At 34.6% G+C, this 19,780-nt stretch overlaps 1 protein-coding gene across 1 annotated transcript in view; it reads left to right on the top strand.

Moving 5' to 3' along the window:
* LOC105493520 (usherin) overlaps positions 1-19,780 on the top strand; it is a 789,359-nt gene that overhangs the window by 469,672 nt on the left and 299,907 nt on the right. Inside the window, exon 37 of the mRNA XM_024796490.2 lies at positions 5,808-5,987. Coding sequence (XP_024652258.2) covers positions 5,808-5,987 — 180 coding nt within the window. The remainder of the gene's footprint in view (positions 1-5,807; positions 5,988-19,780) is intronic.

Raw genomic sequence — 19,780 nt, 5'->3', positions numbered from 1 at the left:
ATTGTCAAAAACGTAGGGCCAAGAATAGATTTCTTTCACCATATATTAATTACAAAATAAACAAACACTCAGCACCTTTCAGCTTCCTAACAACATGAGATCTATCAGAAAAATGGAATTTGGAAGAAACACTTGCTTTTTGGTTAAAATAATTTAGAATAATATTTTTGGAAGGAATAAATAACTGTAACTTAAATATTAATACATGCTATCTAGAGTGACCTGAAATTCTTGGCTCACAGTAAAGGCTGATTTTGCCAGTTTACCTTGGTCATAACTCTATGTCTTCTGATTTTGGTATTGGCAGAATTTTGTGATACTGAGATGGAACTAAACAACTCTAAAATTTAGACCTCAATACCAGAAAAACATAGTATTTCTTTGTACAGCAAGAAGTGGGAAAAATTAGTTAATACTTTTTCTACCCTAAGATGTAATTGGATTCAGAAAAAGACTAACTTAAAGCAGGACCAGGCCTGACATATAAAATTCGCACAAGGTAACAAGAATCAGTTTGGTTTGTTCGCTGTCATTTCTCATTATAATCTTTGTCATGAGAATGGATTCATGTTGTGCCATTTTCTGTTCTTGTTACAATCTTTGTCACATGAATAAGATATCAGGATGTTAATGCCTGGCATACAGTATTGCATGTGTGATGATACTGTACAGGACTACACTGACCTTTGCAATATTATGTATTCTGATTGGTTGTTCATGTCACCTCTTTCCCACAAGTTAATAAGGCTGTAAAAAGGAGAGAACTGAAACGGCCAGCCAGTCAAATTATAGAATATTGAAAAGGTCAGAGCAGTACAGCACACAGGAAAAAAAAATTATGGAATATATGGTGCATTAAAATTATTGTGACAATGATTATAACAAGAATAGGAAAGGATACCCATTTATGTTATTTCAATCTAGAGAACCCCATAGGATGGTATCCTCGGGACAGCAATCATTTACGCATCCCTGAGTCATACATGTGAAAATATCCATTTATGCTGTTTTTTCCTTAAAAAATAATTGCATAGAAGATTTTCTACTATTCAACAAAAAAGAACATTGAAAATAAGATTTTCATCTTAGAAAAGGGGCATTAATATTGTTAACTTTTCAGTTAAGACTTTGTATTTGAGACTAAAGAAAAGGTTTTTTTATAAGTAAAATCTGTTGTTCATATGAGGTTTATTTGGTCTATTTTTTCATGTAACACTTTTCTTTGAAATAAAATAGGACTGAATGGATTAACCTCTTTCAAGACCCTTTAGAATGTGGGATAGACTGAAAGAGCAGTTAGGAGTTTATTTAGAAATTCTACATGATCTATACAAAACTTATTTTATCTTTATGATGTGTGATGTTGGTCAATACACAAAAAATCTTTTCTTCCTCTGCATCTTCAGTGGAAGATAGTGACAAAGAGGTATAATACTTAAATCAGAAACCCTGATGTTACTGTTCTTAATTGTGCAATAATGACTACTGATTTTTAAAATTGTTTTTATGCACATTTTAAATTTTCTTATAGAACAGCTTCATTGGATTTTGTAGTCTATAAGGAGACATCTGTTTTAAACCTCAGCTTTACATTTATTTCACTAATAGAGTAAATATATTATAGTCCAAAGCTAGAGTCTGGACTCTAGAAGAATCATCCAGGATCCCAGCACCCTATGCTCCAGTGCTCATCCAGTAGGCCTGGGGTAGAATTCAGATATACAAATGTTTATGAGGTACCCGCACATGATTTTGATGTAGGTTGTGCCTGGAACAGTGGTATTGGTAACCTCATTTTGCAAAGAGCTAAGTGAGATCCCCAGTTAAAGCCCTATAGCTCAGACCAAGCCACAGAGGGTGGAGGAGGGCAACTCAACTTCAAATCACAATGCTTGGGTGGAGGTGAGGCAGGCAGTGGGGAGTCGTTGTTCCAGAACACAGAAGCTTAAAAGGTCTTGCACCATCCACTTATACTCACAAATAGGGTCAGATTGGAGGGCCTACCAGACAGGAATGGTCACCTGCGATAGGACATGCTTATCACTTTCACAATTTCAAGCTTGATTTTTGAGGCTGAACCAACGAGGCTTTCCAGTCCACTGAAAGCCCAGTTTATGCAGTGAAAAGTGGCAAAGCACAGCCATCTAAAGAGCAGGAATCTGAGGACGTGCATTTTAAAAATCTACCCCTCCCCCCCCAATATTGAGGAGCCTAGATTCCTAAAGTTCAAAGGAAGAAAGGAAAGACAGTGAGAATGAAATGGAGGAAGAACTAAAATCTGTGGATCCTGCTTTGGTTTTGAATCTGGACATTTTTGAGCTTCGTTGAGGGCTGAAATCCTGTCAGCTACTCTAGGTCTGTGAATTGAACTGTATGTTTGTAGGGGTGAGAGAACATTAGACTCACTCAGCTGCATGGTTCCTGGAGATGTACAAGTTCTTTTTTGAGCTGAGCAAAATGGTTATGTAATTGCATGCTTCTCATAATTATTGAGTAATTATATACTTCTTATAATTACTGAGTATTCATTGTTCTATAACTAGAACTTAATGTTACAACTAATTATATAATTACCATGTATTAATGTTGTTATCTAGGAAGCTTAGAATAAAGTGCACTTATATATTTCTCCCTGCCATGCCATTTTCAAAGCAAGAAATAGTGTTCGTTTTTTGTTTGTTTTACAACTCAAAATTTCCTTCAAAAACAAACAAGCAAAATGCAATGGAGAAAACTTCACCAACATTATAATCATACACATTTACTTATTTATTTTGTATTTGTCCCTGGCTGAAAATTTGTAAAATTATATTCACATGGCTCAATTTTAGAATTTCCATTGTTGCTTTACAAATTTCATTCTTTTATAAGACCTGCACAGTTATACTACTTGAGAGTCAATTGAATATCTGCTTGAGTCTATAGGACAAGCTGACCTTTTTGAAAGTTTACAATTGAGCATGTTAATGACAGCAGAAATACTTCCAAGGAGCTCAATATTATGGGGACAGGAGATCTTCCCATCCTGACCATGTAATTGATCTTAGGCAATGGTTAGGATGTTCACATTTAATCTTAACCAGGTTTCTTGAGAGCAGGAATTATGTCTTATGTACTTGGGGCATGTTCTCGTCAGTGCCAAGCAAAGCCTTCTCCTTGCATGCAGTTGGAGCTCAATAATCCTCAGTAGAAGCAAGTTGACTAGTTGTAAAGAACCTATGAAAGCTAAAATGGCATAAATTGGAAATGTCTTTTTAGTGCATAATGAAATTATCAAAGGCTGCTTTGTAGGTTTTATAACGTCTTGCTAATATGTATTACACATATAAAGGAGTGCATTATCTACTTCCATTTTAGGACCTTGAAATCACTCTTTAAGCTATGAATATGTCTTTATCTGCTTTTACTGAAAGTGAGTAGAAATTATCATTGTCATGTTTTAGCCCACAAGCACTGTTTATTTCTTTTGAAATAAACTACTTCTTTGGACGTGCCAATTTTGGGTCCAGAGTAATAAATTATATTATGCCACTAGGGCTCTCTTCTGCTCATGGAAAAAACTCCTGAGTATTTTGTAACAGATTTTCCGGTGACTTCCTCCATCCCCAAATTGTTATAAGTATCTTTTTAAATAACTTTTTGTATGTTTTTAAAATGTGTTGGACCTACCCACATTTCAAGAAAATAGTCAAGTAATAACCAGATATCAGAATCTCTTTTGCATGATTTGATCTTCATTAATTTCAGTTTGAAATATAATCTGATGGGACAGTGGCACATTGGGAGGGGATGAGATTAGTGCTGCTTTGTTCATTGAAAAACCTTAGAATTTTGATTAATAATACATTGTTAGGTTGGAAGGGGTAGAGAATAGGTAGGCAATTGCTACTGAGAAAATGAAATACAGGGTATAAAATTCTTAATCACTTGCTAGTTCTAAATGGCTAGAATGTATCAATTGTATGGATTACAACAAAAACAATAACATCATTCCTAGCTGCTGTTTATGAGCAACTAATATGTGCTGGATATGATAAAGAAATCATCTTACTTGATTTTCACAATAGCACTGCAATGTAAATACTGTATTATCATTCCCAGTTCACAGTTGAAGGACCAGATATTCAGAGATATTAAATAAATTAGCAAAGAGCACATTACTAAAGAATACAAGAACATGTTCAAATGCAGGACTTTCTGACAACCAAATTTATGTTCTTTCCTTTGCACTATACTTTGCTACTAAACTGTGTTAAAATATAATGTTTTTGTAAATATTATAAACATTGCATTTTGTATACTATACGATGCAAGATCACTTTTAGTATGATGCCATCTTTTACTTTTTAAGCATTTGTTCAATAAAGATTATATCAGTATCTGGAGATCTTGCGAGTATGCTTGTTCTTCCCTTTGAAGCTCAATATCATGTGCTTTTTTAATTCATTTCTCTATATCTGCAGAAATTGTATGTGAAAGATTAAATGTACATATAATAAAAAGTGATGTTATATAGGAAGAAGGTTATTTGAAGTAAATATTGGTGCTCTTTTAAAGAAAAAATCTCACTCTGTCACCCAGGCTGGAGTGCAGTGACACAATTGTAGTTCATTGTAATCTCAAATTTGTGGGTTCGAGTGATTCTTCCACCTCAATCTCCTGAGTAGCTAAAACTACAGGGTCATACCACTGCGACTAGATAATTTTTAATTTTTAATTTTTTTTTGTTTTTTAGAGATGAGGTCTTGCTATGTTGCCTTGCCTGGGTGGTACTCTTAATCATTCATTTTTCTGTTTTTTAAGAGTTATTGTATCATTTCTAAAATTAACAAAAATTAAGCAATATTTTAAAATATCGTATCATAAATTTTTCAGGAAAGCATCTAATATAGAAAAGTGTTACAATTTTCATTTGTAGCCCTTTTCTTATTTTAACCCTAATTTCTGACTCTTAACCTGAAATTTAACCTAATGGTGTAAGAGAGAGATAAAACACTGTTATTAAGCAGCAATATTTTCCTGCATTGTGGACTGATGAGATTTAAGAATGGATTTGCTAAAGCTTTGGAAGGAGAGTGGTGGTGGGAGCAGGGTGAGGACATATAGAGAGTGACTCTTTTATATAGCTAGGCAGCTTCTGCATTTTCTCATAAAGCTAAAAATATTAGATCTTCTGGTCAAAGTGGACATATAGTACCTCCCATACCCAGTTGCTTTTCAGGATATTCCGACTAATTCTAATTTAAAGAGGTATTAGATAGAAAGAAATCCACCCACATTTCAAGCAAAGTGAACAGAAAATACCTCAGTTTGTGATATATACAATATCTGACTCATATGTCTGAGTATAGTACGTGTATCCAGAACCATTCTATTTGAGGAATAATGTATTATTTCTTCCTGTCTGCATATCCAAAAAAATTCAGGGATTTTTACTGGAAAAAGAAAACTCAAAAAAGTATAAACAACTCATCAAGTAATCAATTTCTACATTTGTGCAATATTTTTACTTATATGCTTGATACTTGTGATATGGCTTTATCCTACAGTTATCTAAGAATATTCCTCAAATATTTTGATTGCTGTGATGAATGAATTGGCCAGGTCAACCCAGATAACACTTTTGTTCACAAGATAATAAAATCCAAATATGTGCATTGATAGAAGCACGTGTAATGCCTCTTAGAGTCGTAAAGTTACAGACCTATTTGGTACAGTATATTTAGAAACTCAAAAAAATACTCAAATAATATCAGGAAAGAATTCTTAAATATGTATTTATTTTAATAATTTTCTTTTTTAATCAGTAGGTAATAATTACACCCTTCTGAATGTCACAAAAGTCATGTACAGTGGAGAAGAGACAAACCTTTGGGTGCTCATGGATGGGCTGGTTCCTTTTACCAACTATACCGTACAAGTGAATATTTCAAATAGCCAGGGAAGCTTGATAACTGATCCTATAACAATTGCAATGCCTCCAGGAGGTAAGTCTATGCAAATGTTGGCTATCGAATTTTATATAAATGCCCTAGAATTAAGTGACCATTGAATATCTTGTTTGTTTTTACAGGTATTTTATTTTATAACTTAGAGGCTCAATTATATTTCTGGTTCTTTTGATTGTTGTTGTTTCGCTTTGTGTATTCAGATTCTTTAATTGACGGTCTTTCACTGTTTTGCTGAGACTGCTTTCATCCATCTCACACTGTGTGTGTATGTGTGCCTACATACCATACATACACATACATATCTCTCTGGATTTCTGCATGTTAAGAAAATTGGGAAATGTTTTTGTTCAAGACTTTACTTAAAGCCAAAATTTATATTTGCAATTTGAGTTTCCATTTTCTACTGCAGATGGTTTTCATTCCTGGTGTTCTAAATAACTAGTTCAATTGTATACTTCAAGTACTTCATTTGGCAAAAAAAGGCAGGGTGTAGACGATAGAATAGGAAATTTCCATTTGCATTACTGAAAAACACCTTTAAATTCCTGATCCTAATAATTACAATTCAGCAGGGCCACATTCATGTGTGAAATGTGATACAGTCTGGATATTTTTATTTTAAATATTTCTATAAAAATCAACCTATTCACAATTGCCATTATTTTGATGTGCCATCAGCTTCACCATGTTTTAACTCGTTGTGGGAAATAATCACATTGAGGAAAACCCCTCTAGGGTTGACATGGATGGCCCTTGAACAGAAAGCATGCCTATAAATGTTAAGAGCATGATTCTCCATTGAGTGCTAAAGAATGTATGTTTTCTGAAAATCCTGAAAGCAAAGGACCGCAGGATATCCAGTGTCTGCCCTGTAGCCCATCTCCCAGGAATGAGTGTATTCTGGACTAAGGGAGAATGTCACAATCTTATATCAGCAATCTGAAGGGCAGGTTAACCCCACTTCCAGTTATGAAGAGTGTAAGAACAGAAAATGCCTTATCACTGGAGAAAAATAAAGGAAATCTTCAGGTTGTATGGAACCACTCCCCTGCAAAAAAGATTCATTACCTGTTGTATCATAAAATCACTCACTATTATCTACCTTTTATACCATTATTAAAATTAATGAATTGATGTTTACTAAAACAGTTGAAACTCTACATGTCAGAAGCTACATTACTTAAGAAAAGAATGCATAAAAGAAACTTTTGAGGCTGATCAACTCAGGTTAGTATCATATTTATTAAGAAAATAATTTTAAAAGGGAATTGAATTTAGATATATTTATTTAAAAATTGAGACTGGAACACAAAATAAAACTCCCTAAGATAAAATAAACCTTAGGTGTTCATATCTTCATTTTTCACTTCAATACACATGCTACGAAGGATAGAAAACTGTGATGACTCTAAACCCTAGTATATAATATCCTTTATTCAGATTTAGAAATTAAAGAGTAATCAGTGCCATAATGGAGATTTTTAAGTTATATAGTCATACCTTTTCTACAGGATATATACAATATTTAATAAGCATGTTTATTTTATGATATTTATATGGATTTAAACAGTTTGTGATTTACAGTAATTTATAATCATATTCATAAAACCGGGCAAATTTAATTAATTGTTTATGTGTTGAGGAATGTATGGTCTAATAATTTGTTATGTATACATATATCATGATTCAATTAAAAGTAGCAAGCTCCTACTGCTAACTGAATATGCGTTATATGAATATACCTGTCAGTAAAAGGGTTAATATTATGCAAACAGGAAGAAACTAAGTGGTGCTGTCAAACTGAGTAAACTGTTAACTGAGGCTTATCTTCATCTTCGCTCTGTGGATGCTTATCTGTGTCATTACCATAATGCACTGCAGGCCCACACTCTCTGGGCCTGATGCAATCCTTCACTTTATGTATTCAAAAATCTAGAATTTGGGAGTCAGTCCTTCACCAAAGAGGAAGCAGATGTCTTCAAAGACACACAGTGATTCGCTAAAGTTTATTATGGCCATTAGGACATACTTTCTTTTTTCATTAAATTGTTGTTGATTACAATTAGGAAACTTATAGCATTAAAATTATCTTTTTTATGACCTTGTGGCAGTTTAAAGGTGATACCTCATTGATTAAATAGGTTTTAGTTCATGCTTCCTTTTACTTAATGATCTGAAAACATATTATCCTGATTTACACATAAAAATCATGCTGAAAAGCATGTGGCATTCACTAGAATATGTGTGTTTAAGTAGAATTAAATTAGTACTGAGAGTTATTAAAGAAATCTTCCATGCCTTTGTCCAGTGAACTGTGTTTCATTATGAAATGAATAATAAATGAACCAATATGCAGAGGCGAACCAACTTATGGGCAGAATAGGTTCTATATGCTATTTACTTTTCCATTATATTTGGATAGCTATCATTATTGCCAATTCCTTGATTTCAATATTAGATCTCTTTTATGGTGACGTTGAAATCCTAGTATCTTTCAATGCTGGATAATGAAAGATTTGTAATGATAATATCCTTAGCTATGCTTCTTTTGCATAGTTTTAAAACATAATAATAAAATAATTGGGCAAAACAAAATGCTCTTTTTTACTTCACCAAATATATGCTATCAAATCTGACCTGGAAAATCCCATTTACCCATTTAATCTGGCCAAATCCTTCTCATTTTTTAGGCTCGAACCTAGAAATTGTTCCATCAGAAAGTCATCTTTTGCCAGCAGAGGCTGAGATAGGACCTTTCTGTATCCCAGACAACAGTTACGTTATACTCAAATTGCCTGTTTAATTTGTCACAATCACTGGTTATAAGATTCTATAGAGTAGGAACTGTTTCTTACATTTTTATCTTCAGTGCCTAGACTAAACCTGACACATGGTAGGTGCATAATGAATAATTGCTGAATGAATAAATTAGTCAAGATTGCTTAACTACTAGTTTAAAATTTTAAGCTTATCATTGCTTAAGCCCGCCAGGCCTCACCCCAACCTGAGCAACCTTGTATTTTAGCCAGCTGTGAAAATGTGACTTTCTCTCTACACCATTGTCCAATGTAGGAATGCTCTGGTTATGTAGATAAAATTGGGAGCTCAAACTATAAGGAGGGTGAGTGTATTGGAGGTAAGAAATATTCTCATGTTACACCAACTCATCACTCTTTTATTCTTCCCTATAGTGGTTACTTTTCTCAGGTGAGCATAGAATAAACAACCCTTAGTTTAGGTAGGAATTTGGAAAGGAGAGGCGAAAGGGTCATACTCCAAAGAATTTTACCAGGATACATCATCTCTTAATTGATGGTTAGGACACATCTTATTTGCCAGTCCTACCTCTATTTTTCTGATGAGAAAAAAATATATAATTAAGAACATGATAAACACAAGTTATTTGAAGATAGAAAGTAAAGCAAGAAGATGGTGCTACTAATAATTTGGCACATAGATGAACAGTGGCAAATCCCAATTAATACACATTTTTTATTTGAAAACTTCAGTTTAAATATTATTTGGACAACAGGAGGAGCGTCTCTCTTTTTTCTAATTATGTAGCAGATCCTTCCCTACTTCTGCTCACTCAAGTTTTTTGTATTTCTACAATTACTATATTTTTAGGTTGTTTGTAATAACATAATGCTCATATTTGGCACTAAGGTACTCTTGGAAATAAAGAATATATTTAATCAGAGCTCTTGAATAGCATTATGGTACAGGTTCAAGAGTTCTAGGAAAGGAATTAAAAAAATAAAAACGAATCCAAATGTTAATCCATAAATATGAAACTTTCCTATGGCCTTTACCCCTTCAAGGTCTGGAGTTACTAATGGGGTTAGGATTTCAACGCTTAATGGGGCTCAGTGCATTAGTGTTTTGTATGCATGGAATTCAGCATTCAGTTTAATAAGTGGTTGACATTGGTGATGTCCCTTAATTTGCTTAAATCTAATTGGCTCTTTTATCAGTCAAACCTGTATGGATTGGCAATTGATCAGAAAGGGTCAGCCATGACTCTGCATGTAGTTAAATGATGGAAACACCAGTTAAAGTCGCAGTTGCATGATAATAAGCAAAAGAAGAACAAATGAGCTTAGAGGAGGAAGGCAAAGAAGCTTAGAAGTTTTGCAGGATCTTCAAGTTCAGAACAAAGGCATTATAGAGTATATAAATTTTAAATACACTGCATTTTGCCTCCAGACTTAAACCTTTTTTTTTCCAGATGAACTGAAATCTTGTCTGAAACTGTCTTTGTTACATCAAAGAACTACTCAGGAAGCTAAAAGAGACAGAAGAAGCATAAAAGGGCATAGTTTAAAATGATTAGTGACACATTCCATACTGACGAGCTGGAAACAGATTTTTTATGAAAGTTTTATATTATTCCAAAAGGAATAATTCTCTTCTGTTTATCTTTTTCTGAACTGCTTTATTGTAACAGTGAAAGGAACTTGGAGCCACCCTGGTTTGTGAACCTAATCCAGTTTTCCTCTGATAATAAATAATTTGTCATTTGTACTTTTAAATTGATGAGAATTATTATAATCGACAGAGAGTATAAAATACTAGGCTTGAGAAACCTATTTATTTTCCCCAATGTGTTATTAGAAAACCAAAAATTGAAAAAGGCAAAATGGTTGTGAGTAATTTGTTTTACAGGGTCTTTTCGTCTGTCTCTCCTTCCCTGAACCCCCTCCCCGCCTCTCCCCCTAAAATATCAATGAGAAAAAAATAAAAAAGAAAACCATTAGGAATTAAAACTGAGGCATAAGCATAGACTTTGTAGTCCTAGAAACATGGATTTAAATCCACCTCTTTCACTCACTGCTTGAGTGACTATGAGCAAATTTGCAAATATAACTGAGCCTCAGTTTGCTCATCCATTAAAGAGGCTGGTTGGTAATTCCCACATCAGGTGGAGGATTTAACAACATAATATATGTAATGTGTTTAGCGTATTGCCTGTCTTGGTAAACATTTGGTGCTTCCTACCTCCTTTGTTCTATTTTCCTACTAAGACTCTTTTTGGGGGCCTGGAAAATTCCCTACAGAAAAAGTAAGTAAAAAAAAATCTGTCTTTCACATAGACTGCAGAGACCAGAATAATTTCATCTTGCTACATCCCTTTCCTTTCCTACACTTACTCCTTAACATGTTGACATACGTATGGTCAGGCCAATAACCCTGCTAAGGGGTGGTTGTGATGCATATTAGATGATGAAGTAAGCAGGAAGCATGGGAAGTGACTTTCTTTTTGAAATATCTTCAGCCTCCTCTTCCATGACCTCCAGATCATAATTTGTGAATGATTTCTTACATCAAGCTCTCATTGCTTATCTTGGGATTTCACATTTTTTCTTAATAAAATTCTTCTGTGTTTATAAAGAGTTCCTTATTGAATATAATTATGACTTTTTAAAAAATGTCTATTATCTGTATATTTTATTCACAAATACTTTTTTTACATTGTTAATGTTAGACAAAAGCAAGTAATTTGAAATTTTATTCTAATAGCTTTTCACTTTTTCTTAATTGTCCTCAAATACATATATTTAAAAGTTACATCTTGGAATTCAAACTTTTTTTCAATTTTCACTAAATAGCAAATTTAGTAGTTGTTCAGCCAATATGCTTTTGAATAACTGAATAAAATGTTTGCTTTAAAAAATATTAGTATATGATTTTTGCCCAGTAATACCACTAAAGGAATAATATATTAATGACTAACTTTTTTGAGCTTGAACTACTGAATTCCATTGTGTTGAGAATTTAAGAGCTGGAATATTCTTTCAAGTATTGCTATATAACAAGCTACTCCAAAAATTAGCAACATAAAACAATCATTCTGTATTATTTCTCACCTGATTGTATGAGTTGTCAGCATGGTTCTTCTGGCTTAAGGAAGCTGGACTGGGCTTTTTTAGAGTTCCCGGGGAAAACTCAGGGTTTCAAGAGTCAAGCCCCAGTGTGCAAGCCCTGAAAACTTTTGCTTGCCTCAAACTGTCGAAAGCAAATTTCTTGCCCAAGTCAAAAAGCATGCATGCTGGAATGTATGATTTACTGGAGCCTGATAATTTATCAGTCTTCCATAAATGTTTAAATGATTGGTTTTTAGATAGTGTATGTATGTGTGTATATGTACACACACATACATGCAAAAAAAATATTTTTTTCTTTTAAATTAGTCCTGTTTTTGAAATAATGATGTACTAGCACCAAAAATAATGAAGAAAGTAGTTTACTAAATTTTTCCTGAAAAAGATACAAAAAAATCTTTCCGTCTCTACTAAAAAATACAAAAAACTAGCCGGGCGAGGTGGCGGGCGCCTGTAGTCCCAGCTACTCTGGAGGCTGAGGCAGGAGAATGGCGTGAACCCGGGAGGCGGAGCTTGCAGTAAGCCGTGATCCCGCCACTGCACTCCAGCCTGGGCGACAGTGCGAGGCTCCGTCTCAAAAAAAAAAAAAAAAAAAAAAAAAAAAAAATCTTTCCTTACTTGACAGTTAATTTTGACATTTTATTTCAGTATAAAGATCAAGAAATGTATGTCAATAGATTCTTGTTTAAACTGTTTGTAGCTCCCTACTGGAGGGAAAATTCTGATCTCCTTTTATAAGTAGGTGATTAAAAAAAAAATCTTAGTTATTTCTCAAATCTAGGGCTTGAGTATTCTGATTTCTGCTTGTAACTCTGAGCTGTGAGAGTAGAAACTGTGTGTACTTTGTATATCTTTTGTAGCTCCAGTGTCTAGCATAAAATATTTGCTGAATAAATTGCCAGAACCCTTCGTGGCAGTGATAACTTGGAAAATAATCCTGAAAGTTATCTTTTGCTATTGCTGTATCTTTTACTTGGATAAACATTTTCCAGGATTAAATTCAACATTTAGGGCTTAATTCATCCTATAATCATTTTTAGTCCTGTTTAAGATTACCATAGCAGTGTAAAAATGCATAATATAAGATCCTCTGGAGGCGTGTTTATAAATTTGTGTATTTAATTGTCTGTTTTACCTACCATTTTATTTTTTATTTTTAAATAATTCTGACTTTTATATTATGTTTAGGGGTACATGTGCACACTTGTTACATGGATATATTGTATAATGCTGAGGTTTCAGGTATGATCGATCTTATTGCCCAGGTAGTGAACAGAGCACCCAACAGTTTTTCAGTTCTTTGCTTTCTCCCCCTTTCTGCCTTCTAGTAGTTTCCACTGTAACCACCAATTTCAATTAACTTACCTATTGTGACTGGTGGTTGAACACTTAATTGAAAATAATGATTAAAACAGAACATTTAAAAAACCTAAATATATATTTAACGTAACTTTAATTTAGAACACATAGATATATTTATCCATGTTATATAGGACCAAGTTGTTTTCTTGGAGTGTTAATTTAGTATTTCTAAGTCCAGCATATTTGCTACAAAAACTACACCCATAATGCATAGTTTGATTTCCACTTTGAAAACTCCTTTAAAAGGAGATCAAAAATTTAGGGATAATTAAGGAAGAATCTAATTACAGAATTTTTCAGATTTTTGTAATTTCCTAAGTCTTTGAGTTATTTTTCCTGCATGAATTTCACAGTATTGTTTTCTTAAGTCCTCACTGAAAGTTTTTCAAAGCAGTAAATTTTCATAGAAAAAAGTTTCTGCTAACAGTGTTCATCAGTTTAAGCATTATTTAATTAAATGACAATAATAATGAGAACCACAACTGACATCACAGGTTTAAAAAATACAACTGACTCTTGGTGAGTGTATAATTCTACCTGCGACTGCAGAATGTTGCCCTTGAACTAAAAACTAGTCAACTATCCATCTTTGCAATACAGAGTAAATTTTTTATTAATCCAGCAAGTCAGATAAGAATAGGCAGGTAAGACCGGCCGCGGTGGCTCACACCTGTAATCCCAGCACTTTGGAAGGCCTAGGAGGGCGGATCACCTCAGGTCGGGAGTTAGAGACCAGCCTGACCAACATTTTTAGTAGAGACAACCTTGTCTCTACTAAAAATACAAAAAAATTAGCCGGGCATGGTGGCACATGCTGCAATTCCAACAACTCTGGAGGCTGGGGTAGGAGAATCTGTTGAACCCAAGAGGCGGAGGTTGCGGAGAGCCAAGATTGTGCCATTGCACTCCAGCTTGGGTAATAAGAGCGAAACTCCGTCTTAAAAAAAAAAAAAAAAAAAAAAAAGAATAGTTAGGTAAAGCAAGTGTCTACTATTTAGGAAAAAGACATGCTTCAAAGGTGGCAGAATGATCCACCCGTAGAGCAGCCTACCCAAGTAGGAGAGGCAGGACAATGTTACCAAATTCTTCTCTTAGGTTAAGCATTACAATAGCTCTGCCTTAAAAGAGAAAATAAATTATTGATTATATCCCTTCAATTGATTAGGGACTGAGTCTGATATTTTTGGCATAACTTACTCAGTGAACATATTTTTCTCCTTCAGTTTTTAAAGGAAAGAACTGAGCTTTCTCTCCTATTTTCAAATTTCAAACAAAATCTCTTTCTTAAGACCTTAGAGGAATGAACTGTGGGTAGTGCTCAACCAACCAGGGGGAGAATGGCATCTTTATTTTTATATTTTTTATTTTTTATTATACTTTAAGTTCTAGGGTACATGTGCATAACGTGCAGGTTTGTTACATATGTATACTTGTGCCATGTTGGTGTGCTGCACCCATCAACTCGTCAGCACCCATCAACTCGTCATTTACATCAGGTATAACTCCCAATGCAATCCCTCCCCCCACCCCACTCCCCGTGATAGGCCCCAGTGTGTGATGTTCCCCTTCCCGAGTCCAAGTGATCTCATTGTTCAGTTCCCACCTATGAGTGTTATATTTTTATTTTTTGCAGGGTCTCTAAGAGAATTAGGGGCAACTAGAACTGGCTCAAAAAACAAGTATAGACCAAAAAGCAAAAGAGTTAATAAATAAGAATTGCAAATACAAACTCTATTGTATCTTGCACTTTCTTGATGCATTGTAGCACGGAGAATCATAAAATATTCTATGCGTTTTGTTTGTTTGTTTGTTTTTGTTTTTGTTTTTTTGAGACAGAGTCTCGCTCTGTCGCCCAGGCTGGAGTGCAGTGGCACGATCTCGGCTCAGTCTATGCCATTTAAAATCAACTTAGTACAATGTCAAGATGCTACTTTTTAAAAAGAAAATTAATATTTCTCAAAAATGTAAAAGTTTGCTTGCCAAGTACAGATATAGAGCCCGTCAATGTGTGTTTTCTGTTTTTCATCTGCTCTGTATTCACTTTGATTTATTTGAAATATATAAATAGAAATATTAATGTGCAGATGGCAATGAGATATCTTAAAAATCAAGAGTACAAAGGAATGGAAATTTAAAAAATAAATGTAGGTTAGCAGCTGAAATAAACAATAGGCTAACGTGGTATATTACCTTATTCAGTGGGTAGAGTGAAAGATGAGATTAACTGCTTTTTATAATGTAAAAGCCACAATGAAGATATAGGATGGTGAGGAATAGCATTCTTTGAAACGACAACATTCTACCACATAAACAGATGGTTTGTCTTTACCTTCAGTATATTAAAAGCTACACAATTTATACTACAGCCAGTTCATATGAATCTTTAGAATAGTTGTGCATAATGTTTTACTTCTGTGTATATCTTCCAAATGTGCAGCTATTTTTTCCTTGGAAAAATCAACCCATTGAAAGTAATAAAGTAAAAGAATTCAACAAATAAAAGTATTTAAATTCTTAATAAAATAAATAGCGTGCTTTCGAAAACACATACCAGGCCACTTAATTTAACCCACGTCTTCTCCCAGGTATGTTATGAGAATAGAACCAAAGGATTTATGACTGTCTTAAACATGCTCTCAAATCCTTTCCTGAAAAGTTTTACCTTTACTTTTTTGGAATTGGTAGTTGAACCTGCTTTGTGTGTGTGTGCATGTGTGAGCAGGTATATGTTTGTAATACTACATACCGTAAGTCAAAGAGACGGATAAATTCCTGTTTCATAATTTGTGGATAATTTTTTCACTTTTTGTATTCACCATTTTGACAATGAACTTCCTGCTTATAAAAACACCTTAGAAAGAGACTAACTTCTGAGCTATGGAGAAGAGGGAAGGGAACTTTGAAGTGTGCTTACTATGGACTCGACAAGCCTCCAGCAATGGACTGCCAGCTCTCCATATTTGCATACTCTCATGTGGATTATATAGAAATACACATGCCCATATACACAATTAAATTCTATCTTTAAAGCATCCTGGGGCAAGAGAGAGAGCTTGAAAAAAAAAATTAAAATCACATCTTTTTCTTTTTTACCAGGGGAGAGGGGTGGGAAATATTGTTCCTTTAAGTTCCATTGATATTTTCTAACTCTCATTTTTAAAAAGAAAAAGTACAATTCATTTTCTTTTTTTTTTCTTGGAAGAAAGCTTTATCCATAACTTAAAACTTAAAAAAATCATGTCTGTCTGACTGACACTGCAGTCTAAAAGCAACTTGAAGTTTTATTTGAGTTCTTATAGTGCCCTAAAGAAATTTTTGCTTTATTTCTTAAAAATAATCTCTTGTTCCTTATTTTTTCATAGACAGACTGTATGCCTGACTTGCATAAAATTCTATGAACATTTAGCTGCCTATATTAAATACTCACAAAGAAGTGAGAAAATTCTTAACATGTCTTAGATACATAGAGACCATATTTCCAATCTCTTTTCATCAGTAGCATCAAGAGAATCCCTTTTTGTATCTCTATAAAGGCATATAGACCACCCAGAGTCTAAAAGAAAACTTAAAGACCTAAGGAAGAATAGATTTTGACAACAGTAGGTAAATTCACTTAAAACCACTATGATTTTCACAATTATTAATTAATTGGGACAAATGAAACTAGAAACATAAGGGTATCTAATACATACTTTATTAGATTAATCCCTCATACACTTTGATGACCATTTTCGAATGTATACTATCTTTCATTTCTATTTAAATGTTTCATATGCACGTATCATGTCTTATCTACTAGAGTATAAATTCATGGGGAAGACAAAATGAATGGGTTGGGTGCGGTGTCTCACACTTGTAATCCCAGCACTTTGGGAGGCCGAAGTGGGAGAATCACTTGAGACCAGTCTGGGCAACATAGTGAAACCCCATCTCTTTTAAATTGAAAAAAGAATAAATAAAATGAAAAAAAAAATGAATGGGTAAATGGAAGTAGACAGAGGAGTCACGGCTGATCTCCCTATTTCTCTCTTTCTCTATCCCTCTCACTATTTACCTTGGCTCAGGCATATAATAGGATATTAGTAATGATTACTATCGTGGTCTTGTGGAGTGCTAGTGGCCTGGTGTTATTTTTCCACCCAGCATACCTTCACCCTTTCTTTTGATGACAGGGCTCCAATTTCCCTCAGAGCACCCTGGGCTCTTTTAAGCTCAGAACATGTGCTGTGTGTGAAGTTGACTGCATCACAAGGTCTGACCAATGAAGATATTGTATTCTCCTGACCACAGTGATTTTTTTCAGGAGTGACAGGCATTCCAATCAAAGCCACTGAACTGCAGTAAGTCAGTACAGTCAACAGAGGCATGTCTCTTGCCCTGTATTTGAATATGGGATTCAACTCAATCTGCTGCCAGCCGTGTTGCCCCTCAGAGTCTGAGAAATTTAGCCAGCAAGGAAAAAAGCAGAGTGGGTGTGAGAGGAGGTAGACTAGATTCTGATGACATCATTTGATCCTTTGAATCTAGCACTGCCAAAACCCAGCTCTTTCCCTTGAGTTTTCTTTTTTTCCTTTGATTACAGTAGCCCATTATCCCTTTCGTTGCTTAAGCCTCTGTGTGTTGTGTTTTCTGCCACTGAAAACAAAAGCATTTGCCACAATGCTTCAGAGAAAGGAAAACAAGTAGAGAACATTTAGAGAAGTCTCATCACTTCCTGAAAATCATGCCAAATGCTCAACCTAACATATGTGTTTAGCTTTTTCTTGGCCTCTCAAATTAGGAAACCTCAGGAAGTAAGCTGGATGTGAAATGAGATAATATTTTCTAAAACCATGAAATGGCTGATTCCGTTCTGAAGGGTCTCCTCAAAGTCACTTTATTTGACAATGTTCTGAACTGTTTCTCCACTATTTTCAGTTCTCAGAGCCCCGAGTTCTAGAAATAACTCTTGTGCTAATTAGTTGTTTGGTCTGACTTAAGTAACTTTACCTGACTATGATGTTGGTCTCTTATCTCTAAAATGGCAGATGTGAAATAGATCAGCAGTATCCATAGTGTGATCCCAGACAAGGAACGTCAACATTCCTGGGAATTTGCTTGAAATGCAACTTCTCAAATCCTACTCTCAACCTACTTAACCAGAAATTCTGAGGGTGGGGCCAAGCAATCTGTGTTTTAATGGGATTCCATTACCAACTCCAAGGCCACTGGGTGCCTTCACAAGTTTGAAGACCACTGAGCTAGGCCATCTTTAAAATACTTTCAAAGCAAAAAGTATATGATCTTGTCTATAAGACACATTTTATAACTGAGACACATACTGAGGGGAAAATAGGTATAATAGGCCTCCATGCTCAGCTGATCTTTGACTATATAAGTTCCATTCTTAGGGCCAGAGGTCTTTCCAATGTAAGAAAGCTATCTTGTTGCTCACAATTTTCCTGAATGGGCCAGGAACAGATACCAAAGATAACCAGTTCCAGATGTTGAGTCCTACCTGTGGCACCAGAAAGCAACAGGCGTGATGTTTTATGCACTGAGGAACACTAATCAGCCTTACTGTGAAGACACTGTCAGCTAAATTTCCTCTGCTCTTCATTTTCTTCACAGAACATCTGTTATAAGAAACTCCATGTAACTAAAACCTGAATCTTTCCCCTCTGGGGAATTTTCTTTAATGAGCCTCTAGTGGCTACATCTCTAGGGTTTTGAAAAATGTTTCCTCAAGTCAGTTACATCTTCATCCTGGATTCTAGGGTTTGCTGTCTATTGGACCGCATAGCTAAGATTTTTCCTTCTAGGAGTTCACAGACACAACTCCAGAGTAGGTTGACATACTGTCCAGTACCTGGAGAAAAATTAAGATCATGTAACTTTTTATTTGCTAAAAAGAGATTTTTGATGTTGTGATCACTCATACCAAGATAGCATTTATTAATACTATGTGCAGGTGTGGTTTTGCATATATTAACTCATTTTATTCTCCTCACAAACCCTGTAAGGAAAGTGCTATTATTATCCCTATTTATACACAAGGAAGTTGAAGAAACAATACTGGCTTGCAACTAGTAAAGGTCATGTTACTAGTAAAAGGCAGAGACTGTATTTAAATCTAGAGACTGACTATAGAAGCCTAGTTTTGAGTCACTATACTCTATTGTTTATTTCTTCTACTGACTGTTCCTATGATCTTTTGGCAGAAGCGACACAGATTTTGAGGCCCCACTAATCAGTGCAGATCTGAAGAGGTGACTTGACTCTACAGTAGTGTCAAATATAATTTTAAGAGTATTGTTGGCTGAACTAGTAGGTTTTTAAATCTTGTTGCAGATGACCTGGAGAACTGTCCTCATGACTATATAACCCATGCTCTAAAGTTTATAATGTCATAAGGGAAAAAAAATGTAGGTAAAACATGTTTACAGCCTTACAAAAAAAAGCATTAAGCAGAAGCAATATTATGTTGTATGTGCCCTGTGTGGAGAAGGCAAAGAAACCAACCAGTTAGACCCATCCTTTGCTAGTATGGATATGAGTACTTAACTTGCCCACCAACTATTTTGCCCAACTTCCTTCATATTTACC

The sequence above is a fragment of the Macaca nemestrina genome, chromosome 1 (genome assembly GCF_043159975.1).
Source record: "Macaca nemestrina isolate mMacNem1 chromosome 1, mMacNem.hap1, whole genome shotgun sequence".
Taxonomy (NCBI): Eukaryota; Metazoa; Chordata; class Mammalia; order Primates; family Cercopithecidae; genus Macaca; species Macaca nemestrina.
Note: the sequence above shows the minus strand (reverse complement) of the source record. Positions and strands in the feature narration are given on the sequence as shown.